This window comes from Mobula hypostoma, chromosome X1 (assembly GCF_963921235.1).
Source record: "Mobula hypostoma chromosome X1, sMobHyp1.1, whole genome shotgun sequence".
NCBI classification, from domain to species: domain Eukaryota; kingdom Metazoa; phylum Chordata; class Chondrichthyes; order Myliobatiformes; family Myliobatidae; genus Mobula; species Mobula hypostoma.
The window spans coordinates 71,221,566-71,231,764 of record NC_086128.1 but is presented as its reverse complement, the minus strand read 5'-3'; the positions used below and the strand labels follow the sequence as shown (position 1 = coordinate 71,231,764).

At 55.2% G+C, this 10,199-nt stretch overlaps 1 protein-coding gene across 1 annotated transcript; it reads left to right on the top strand.

The window, feature by feature from the left end:
• Positions 1-894: 894 nt before the first annotated feature.
• On the top strand, positions 895-1,992 carry LOC134340218 (C-C chemokine receptor type 7-like). The gene has a single exon (XM_063037193.1). The coding sequence runs from the start codon at positions 934-936 to the stop codon at positions 1,990-1,992; it is 1,059 nt and encodes a 352-aa protein (XP_062893263.1). The 5' UTR covers positions 895-933.
• Positions 1,993-10,199: the final 8,207 nt, after the last annotated feature.

Genomic DNA, 10,199 nt, shown 5'->3' with positions numbered 1-10,199 from the left:
AGGCAGGAAATGAGTGGGGCATTGCTGGTCTGTGTGGGTAAGTGCTGGAATGTATTTGTTTGCTGCTCTCTGTGCTGGTCTGTGTGGGGATGATAGCTGGGCTGTACTTGTCTCTGCTGGTCTCTGTGCCTGTCTGTATAGGGATGTGTTGAATTCTGTTGGTCGCTGGTGCTCTGTGTGGGGTGCTGGTTTCTGTTGGTCTCTGCTGGTCTATGTAGGACATGCTGGTTTCTGTTGGTCTCTATTGGTCTGTGGAGGGATATACTGGTTTCTGTTGGTCTCCGCTGGTCTTTGTGGGGATATGTTGGTTTCTGTTGGTCTTTATGGGGATGTGCTGGTTTCTGTTGATCTCTGCTGGTCTGTGTGAGGATGTGATGGTTTCTGATTATCTCTAATGGTCTGTGTGGGATGTGCTTTTTTTTGGTCTCTGCTGGTCTTTGTGGGATGTGCTGGTTTCTGTTCGTCTCTACTGGTCTGTGTGGCGTTGTGCTGGTTTCTGTTGGTCTCTGCTGGTCTTTGTGGTGATATGCTGGTTTCTATTGGTCTGTATGGAGATATGCTGGTTTCTGTCGGTCTTTGCTGGTCTTTGTGGGGATGTGCTGGTTTCTGTTGGTCTCTGCTGGTCTGTGTGGGGATGTGCTTTTTATTATCTCTACTGGTCTTTGCGGGGATGTGCTGGTTTCTGTTGGTCTCTGTTAGTCTGTGTGGGGATGTGCTGGTTTCTGTTGGTCTCTGCTGGTCTTTGTGGGGATGCGCTGGTTTCTGTTGGTCTCTGCTGGTCTGTGTGGGGATGTGTTGGTTTCTTTTGCTCTCTGCTAGTCTTTGTGGGGATGTGCTGGTTTCTGTTGGTCTCTCCCGGTCTGTGCGGGGATGCTGCCCATCGTTTTGCTGAACTGTGGTCGACATGGTTGTTTGCGCTGTGGTCTTTTGCAGATGTCTCTCACATTCGAATACGATTACGAAGGTAATGTCAGCCTGCCGGATTTTTCTGTCTTCCCTACACCCTGCGAGAAGAATGAGGTGCAGATGATGGTCGGCCTGCTGCAACCCTGGATCTACTCGCTGGTGTTCATTCTGGGCGTGCTGGGGAACGGCCTGGTGCTGGCGACGTACATCTACCACCAGCGCCTGCTGGCCATGACGGACGTGTACCTTCTGAACCTGGCCAGCGCCGACTTCCTCTTCGTCTTCAGCCTCCCCCTGCTGGCGGCCAGCTCGCGGCTCGGCTGGGTTTTCGGCTCCTTCCTCTGCGTGCTGGTGCGGATGCTGTACAAGGTCAACCTGTACAGCGGCCTGCTGCTGCTGATGTGCGTCACCATGGACCGCTACTTCGCCATCGTGTGCGCCACCGCCGCGCACAGACTGCGTCTCAAGCACCTGCGCTACAGCCGCCTCATCTGCCTGTCGGTCTGGATCTGCTCCTTCCTGCTCTGCCTGCCGGAACTCATCTACACCAAGGTGGACAGGCACCCCACCGAACCCGTCAGCATCTGCGTGGACAGTTACCCGGAGGAGCTGGGCATCCTGATGCGGGTGGCCACCCCGGCGGCGCAGGCGGCTCTCGGGTTTCTCCTGCCGCTGCTGGTCATGGTCTTCTGCTACTCGGTCATCGTCAAGACCCTGCTGCAGGCCCGCAACTTCGAGAAGCACAAGGCCATCCGCGTCATTCTGGCGGTGGTGCTGGTCTTCGTCCTGTCTCAGGCCCCCTACAACGTGCTGCTGTTGCTGCGGGCGGCCGGCAGCGGCGGCCTGACCTGCGGGGAGAGCAAGCGCCGGGACGTGGCCCTGCAGGCCGCCAGCTGCCTGGCCTACACCCGCTGCTGCCTCAACCCCATCCTCTACGCCTTCGTCGGGGTGAAGTTCCGGAGCAACCTGGCGAGGCTGGCGCGGTGCCGGGGCTGCCGCTGGCCGAGAGCGGGCGTGTCGGCTGCGGGCAGCCCGAGACGGATATTCACACTGAGCACGGTCACCAGCAGCATCATGACTGTGTAGATACCGCCCGACCCCCCACCCCACCCACCCCCGACCCGTATCACAGCCGCCGGGCACTCGACAGAGTCGCGGCCGGGGTCAGAATTTAGGCTCGGGGTCAGCATAGGGGTTTGAAGGAGGCTGCACTGCGGGTGGACTTTAGTTTAAGGTTGGCAGGGATGCTCCCGTTTAATTGAAAAGCAAAGGGGGCAAAACTAAATGAGTTTGCTCCTTCTGTGAAACCGCACGGCCCAGATTCCCACCCCACACCTCCGGCCCCTGCAATGCCCGTTCGGTCCGCTGCTTTCCGAGCAGATGCAGTGACCGACCGCGCCGCCCCTCTCCCCAACCCCGGCGCAGCCCCTCCCCTCCCCCGCGCAGCCCTTCCCCTCCCCCACGACGCTCCCCTCACCCCCGTGCCATCCCCCCCTCCCTCGCGCCGCCCCTCCCCTCCCCCACAACGCTCCCCCCACCCCCGCGCCATCCCCCTCCCCCGCGCCGCCCCTCCCCTACCCCACGACGCTCCCCCCACCCCCGCGCCATCCCCCCTCCCCCACGACGCTCCCCCCACCCCCGTGCCATCCCCCCTCCCCCGCGCCGCCCCTCCCCTACCCCACGACGCTCCCCCCCTCCCTCGCGCCGCCCCTCCCCTCCCCCGCGCCTCTCCCCTCCCCCACGACGCTCCCCCCACCCCTGCGCCATCCCCCCTCCCCCCCGACGCTCCCCCCACCCCCGCGCCATCGCCCCCTCCCCCGCGCCGCTCCCCCCACCCCCGCGCCATCCCCCCCCCCCCGCCCCCGTGCTGGCGCCCCGGTCTCCTCTGGCATTCCAACGACGTACGGGTTGGGGCTCGCCAGTTGCGGACTCGCTACGTTGGAGGAGCGGCGGTACTTGCGGGCTGCCCCCAGCCACGATCCTTGGGCTGTGTCGGTCGCTGCGGCAAACGTCGCGTCCCACTGTTTCGTTTTAGAAACACAGAAACATAGAAAGCTTACAGCACAATACAGACCCTTCGGCCTACAATGCTGTGCCAAACATGTCCTTACCTTAGAAATTACCTCGGGTTACCCACAGCCCTCTATTTGTCTAAGCTCCGTGTACCTCTCCAGGAGTCTCTTAAAGGACCCTATCGTATCCGCGTCCACCACCGTCGCCGGCAGCCCATTCCACGCACTCACCACTCTCTGTGTTTTTAAAGAAAAACTTACCCCTGACATCTCCTCTGTACCTACTTACAAGCACCTTAAAACTGTGCCCTCTCGTGTTAGCCATTTCAGCCCTGGGGAAAAGCCTCTGACTATCCACACAATCAATGCCTCTCATCATCTTATACACCTCTATCAGGTCACCTCTCATCCTCCGTCACTCCAAGGAGAAAAGGCCGAGTTCACTCAACCTATTCTCATAAATGCTCCCCAATCCAGGCAACATCCTTGTAAATCTCCTCTGCACCCTTTCTATGGTTTCCACATCCTTCCAGTAGTGAGGTGACCAGAACTGAGCACAGTGCTCCAAGTGGGGTCTGACCAGGGTCCTATATAGCTGCAACATTACCTCTCAGCTCTTAAACTCAATCCCACGATTGATGAAGGCCAATACACCGTATGCCTTCTTAACCACAGAGTCAACCTGCGCAGCAGCTTTGAGTGTCCTATGGACTCTGACCCCAAGATCCCTCTGATCCTCCACACTGCCAAGAGTCTTACCATTAATACTATATTCTGCCATCATATTTGACCTACCAAAATGAACCATCTCACACTTATCTGGGTTGAACTCCATCTACCACTTCTCAGCCCAGTTTTGCATCCTATCAATGTCCCGCTGTAACCTCTGACAGCCCTCCACACTATCCAAACACCCCCAACCTTTGTGTCATCAGCAAATTTACTAACCCATCCCTCCACTTCCTCATCCAGGTCATTTATAAAAATCACGAAGAGTAGGGGTCCCAGAACAGATCCCTGAGGCACACCACTGGTCACCGACCTCCATGCAGAATATGACCCGTCTACAACCACTCTTTGCCTTCTGTGGGCAAGCCAGTTCTGGATCCACAAAGCAATGTCCCCTTGGATTCCATGTCTCCTTACTTTCTCAATAAGCCTTGCATGGGGTACCTTATCAAATGCCTTGCTGTAATCCATATACACTACATCTACTGCTCTACCTTCATCAATGTGTTTAGTCACATCCTCAAAAAATTCAAACAGACTTGTAAGGCATGACCTGCCTTTGACAAAGCCATGCTGACTATTCCTAATCATATTATGCCTCTCCAAATATTCATAAATCCTGCCTCTCAGGATCTTCTCCATCAACTTACCAACTACTGAAGTAAAACTTACCGGTCTATAATTTCCTGGGCTATCTCTACTCCTTTTCTTGAATAGGAACAACATCCACAACCCTCCAATCCTCCGGAACCTCTTCTGTCCCCATTGATGATGCAAAGATCATCACCAGAGGCTCAACAATCTCTTCCTTTGCCTCTCACAGTAGCCTGGGGTACATCTCATCTGGTCCTGGCAATTTATCCAACTTGATGCTTTCCAAAAGCTCCAGCACATCCTCTTTCTTAATGTCTGCATGCTCAAGCTTTTCAGTCCATTGTAAGTCATCCCCACAATCACAAAGATCCTTTTCCATAGTGAATACTGAAGCAAAGTATTCATTAAGTATCTCTGCTCTCTCCTCTGGTTCCATACACACTTTCCCACTGTCACACTTGATAGGTCCTATTCTCTCACATCTTATCCTCTTGCTCTTCACATACTTGTAGAATGCCTTGGGGTTTTCCTTAATCCTATCCGCCAAGACCTTCTCATGGCCCCTTCCGGCTCTCCTAATTTCTTTCTTAAACTCCTTCCTGCTAGCCTTATAATCTTCTAGATCGCTATCATTACCTAGTTTTTTGAACCTTTCATAAACTCTGCTTTTCTTCTTCAGTAGATTTACACCTTTGTACACCATGGTTCCTGTACCCTACCATCCTTTCCCTGTCTCATTGGAATGCACCTATGCAGAACGCCATGCAAATATCCCCTAAAAATTTACCATATTTCTTCCGTACATTTCCCTGCGAATATCTGTTTCCAATTTGTACTTCCATGTTCCTGCCTGGTAGACTCATATTTCCCCTTACTCCAATGAAACATTTCCCTAACTTGTCTGTTCCTACCCCTCTCCAATACTATGGTAAAGGAGACAGAATTGTGATCACTATCTCCAAAATGCTCTCCCACTGAGAGACCTGACACCTGACCAGGTTCATTTCCCAATACTAGATACTAGCCTCTCCTCTTGTAGGCTTATCTACATATTGTGTCAGGAAACCTTCCTGAACACACCTAACAAACTCCACCCCATCTTAACCCCTCATTCTAGGGAGATGCCAATCGATAATTTGGAAAATTAAAATCTTCCACCACAACAACCCTGTTATCATTAGACCTTTCCAGAATCTGTCTCCCTGTCTGCTCCTCGATGCCCCTGTTACTATTGGGTGATCTATAAAAAAATACTCAGTAAAGTTATTGACCCCTTCTTGTTCCTAACTTCCACCCACAGAGACTCTGTAGACAACCCGTCCATGACTTCCTCCTTTTCTGCAGTGGTGACACTATCTCAGATCAACAGTGCCACACCCCCATCTCTTTTGCCTCCCTCCCTGTCCTTTCTGAAACATCTAAAGCCTGGCGCTAGAAGTAACTATTTAAGTCCCTGAGCCAGCCAAGTCTCGGTAATGGCCACAACATCATAGCTCCAAGTACTGATCCACGCTCTAAACTCATCTGCTTTGTTCATGATACTCCTTGCATTAAAATAGACACATCTCAAACCATCAGTCTGAGCATATCCCTTCTCTATCACCTGCCTATCCTCCCTCTCGCACTGTCTCCAAGTTTTCTCTATTTGTGAGCCAACCGCCCCTTCCTCCATCTCTTCAGTTCGGTTCCCATCCCCCAGCAATTCTAGTTTAAATTCTCCCCAATAGCCTTCGCAAACCTCCCTGCCAGAATATTCATCACCCTGGGATTCAAGTGCAACCTGTCCTTTTTGTACAGGTCACTGCTGCCCCAAAATAGGTCCCAATGATCCAGAAATCTGAATCCCTGCCCCCTGCTCCAATCCCTCAGCCACAAATTTGTCCTCCACCTCACTCTATTCCTATACTCACTGTCACGTGGCACAGGCAGTAATCCCAAGATTACTCCCTTTGTGGTCCTGCTTCTCAACTTCCTTCCTAACTCACTGTATTCGGTTTTCAGGACCTCCTTCCTTTTCCTGCCTATGTCATTGGTACCAATATGTACCACGACCTCTGGCTGTTCTCCCACCCACTTCAGGATATCGTGGATGCAATCTGAAACATCCCGGACCCTGGCACCTGGGAAACAAGCTACCATCCGCGTTTCTTTCCTGCATCCACAGAATCGCCTGTCTGACCCCCTAACTATAGAGTCCCCTATCACTGCTGCCGTCCTCTTCCTTTCCCTACCCTTCTGAGCCACAGGGCCAGACTCTGTGCCAGAGGCACGGCCACTGTTGCTTCCCCCAGGTAGGCCAGCCCCCTCAAACAGGAGTACTTATTGTTAAGGGGTACAGCCACAGGGGTACTCTCTAGCATCTAACTCCTGCCCTTTCCTCTCCTGACTGTTACCCACCTATCTGTCTCCCCAGGCCCCGGTGTGACTACCTGCCTATAGCTCCTCTCTTTCACCTCCTCGCTCTCCCTGAGCAGACGAAGGTCATCGAGCTGCATCTCCAGTTCCCTAACGCGCTCTCTTAACGAGCTGCAGCTCGATGCACCTGGTGCAGATGTGGCCGTCCGGGAGGCTGGGAGACTCCCAGACTTCCCACATCTGACACCGAGCACAGAACACCGGCCTCACACACATTCTTCCTGTCTGTATTCTACACAGGCAACCTACTTCACCTCAACCCGTTATCACCAAAGCCCCGTTGAGCCAAAGCCTTCCTACTCTGTCTCCCTCTACTCCAAACACCCGCTCTGTAAAGCTGTCTCCTTTTAAACTCTTCTCGCAGTTCTACCTGGCTGATGTGCACGCGCATGCACGGTCATGCCCGATCAAATGTTTATCCCTTCGACATTTACCCTTTTGATCTCTTTATTCTGAGGCTCTGACTCTGGGGTCAAAACCCTCAGGGAAAGGGGATGTGGCTCCAGCCTCCAACTTCCCGCGTCCTGGGCGATCTTCGTTTGTCGTTCCACTGAGCTTGTCTCCTGTTCTCGAAGATTATCCGCTCGAGCAAGGCTTTACAGCGCCAGGGATACGGGTTCAGTCCCAGCCGCAGCCTGTCAGGAGTTTGTACGTTCTCCCCGTGACCGTGTGGGTTTCCCCCGGGGGCTCCGGTTTCCTCCCACATTCGGAAATCATACGGGTTAGGGTTGGCAGATTGTGGGCAGCCCCTTCCCCAGCTCCACCCCTGGCACTACCCCCTCCCCCCAGCGTAGGCATCGGACTGCGCTGGTCACGGACGCAAACGATGCATTTCACCCTGCGTTTCGATGTACGTGTGACAAATAAAGCTCACCTTTCATCTTTAAATTCTGCTGGAAGCAGTGAGTTCGTCTTTGCTGGAGGGCCCATGCACGAGGATTGAGACCCGACCCGTGCCCCGTGCACCGGGGTGAGACTCACCCGGGTCCTGTGTAACTGTAAACCTCCCCCAGTAAAAATCTCTTCTTTCAGTTAGTCCTGGCAAAGGGTCCCGGCCCGAAGCGTCGACGGTACCTCTTCCTAGAGATGCTGCCTGGCCTGCTGCGTTCACCAGCGTTTTGTGTGTGTGTGCTGCTTGAAATTCCAGCATCTGCAGATTTCCACGTGTTTGCAATAAAAAAATAATTTATCTTCATGACTGCCTCTGCGCTTCAGTCACCCGGTGTCCGTGTTACCCACAGCAAGGTTCTACCTACATCTATTTTCAATGCGCAGCCTCGACCGTCGTTTCCTCGCAGGCCGCGACGGAACTCAGAAACCCAGAGCAACCCGTTGGGGCAGGGGCAGGGGGACGGGACAGGGAGGGGAGGGGAGAATGAGAGGAAGGGGAGGGGAGGGACAGGGAGGGGAGAGGAAGGGGAGAGGGAGGGGAGGGGAGAAGGAGAGGAAGGGGAGGGGTGGGGGAGAAGGAGAGGAAGGGGAGGGGTGGGAGAGGAAGGGTAGAGGGAGAGGGAGGGAAGGGGAGAAGGAGAGGGAGGGGAGGGGAGAAGGAGAGGGAGGGGAGGAGAGGGAGGGGAGGGGAGGGAGAGGAAGGGGAGAGGGAGGGGAGGGAGAGAGAGGGGAGGGGAGGGGAGGGGAGAAGGAGGGGAAGGGGAGGGGTGGGGGAGAAGGAGAGGGGTGGGGGAGAAGGAGAGGAAGGGGAGGGGTGGGGGAGAAGGAGAGGAAGGGGAGGGGTGGGAGAGGAAGGGTAGAGGGAGAGGGAGGGGAGGGAAGGGGAGAAGGAGAGGGAGGGGAGGGAAGGGGAGAAGGAGAGGGAGGGGAGGGGAGGGGAGAAGGAGAGGGAGGGGAGGGGAGGGAGAGGAAGGGGAGAGGGAGGGGAGAGGGAGGGGAGGGAGAGGAAGGGGAGAGGGAGGGGAGAGGAAGGGGAGGGGAGGGACAGGGAGGGGAGAGGAAGGGGAGAGGGAGGGGAGGGGAGAAGGAGAGGAAGGGGAGGGGTGGGGGAGAAGGGGAGGAAGGGGAGGGGTGGGAGAGGAAGGGGAGAGGGAGGGAAGGGGAGAAGGAGAGGGGGAGAAGGAGAGGGGGGGAGAAGGAGAGGGAGGGGAGGGGAGGGAGAGGAAGGGGAGAGGGAGGGGAGGGAGAGGAAGGGGAGAGGGAGAGGGAGGGGGAGGGGAGGGGAGAAGGAGGGGGAGGGAAGGGGAGGGGGAGGGGAGGGGAGGGGGAGGGGGAGGGGAGGGGAGAAGGAGGGGAGGGGAGGGGAGGGGAGGGGAGAAGGAGGGGGAGGGGAGAAGGAGAGGGAGGGGAGGGAGAGGAAGGGGAGGGGAGGGTGAGGGAGGGGAGGGAGAGGAAGGGGAGAGGGAGGGGGAGGGGAGGGAGAGGAAGGGTAGAGGGAGGGGAGAGGAGAGGGAGCGGGAAGTGGGGAGGGAGGGGAGGGAGAGGAGAGCGGGAAGGGAGAGGGAGGGGAGGGAGAGGGAGGGGAGGGTGAGGGAGAGAGGGAGGGGGAAGTGGGGAGGGATAGGAAAAGGGAGGGGAGAGAGAGAAAAATAAAAGCCAGCAGACGGCATTCAGAAGCGAAGCTCAGGACGCCAGCCATCACCGCAGCCGATCCGGAAGTCCACCAGTTTCAGGCCACGGCCTCCGTCCGGCACGGAGACGAGCAAAGCCCCGCGGAGTAGCGAGCCGAGCCGGACCGGACCGGACTGGACCGACCCCGGCACCCCGGCCATTTCAATCTGGCTCGGCGCTGAAATCGTCCCAAACCGCGGGTCGTTCTCGCTCTCTGCCACTCCGATGTGCCCACGGGCTCGGGCACCGCCAGTGCCCGACCTTTCCAATTCAGTTCGGCTCTCCAATCGGTCCTTTCACATTTACCACGTTTGTCAGACTCACTCAGGATGGTGTAAACCCGTGACTCGGGGGGGGGGGCGACCCAAAGTAACTGGGTGGCCAGAGGAGAGAGAGCACAATAAATAAATATAAATAACTTAGCTTATACACACAGATTGACTGTATGTCCATAAAGTGACGCCAGGCACGGGACTGTCTGTACTTCAGGTGACAGGCCTTGTGTTTGATCGAAAACGAGTGTATTTTTTATGCCTAAACAATGGAGACTGCGATGGGATGGGGGAGGAATTGGCTAGAGTAGACTGGGAACACAGGCTATGTGGTGGGATGGTTGAGGAATAGTGGAAGACTTTCAAAGAGATTTTACACGGTACTCAACAGAAGTATATTCCAGTTAAAAGCAAGGACAGTGCGGGTGGGGAGAGCCAGTCTTGGATAACTAAGGAAATAAAGGAAGGCATCAAACTAAAAGCTCGTGTGTACAAAGTTGCCAAGAGTAATGGGAAACTGGAAGATTGGGAAAACTTTAAAACGCAACGAAGAACCACTTAGCGAGCAATTAAAAAAGGGGAAGCTAGATTACGAAAATAAACTAGCACAAAGTATAAAAACGGATAGTAAAAGTTTTTATGATTATATAAAGCGGGAAAGGGTGGCTAAAGCGACTGTGGGTCCCTCGGAGGATGAGAAGTGGGAATT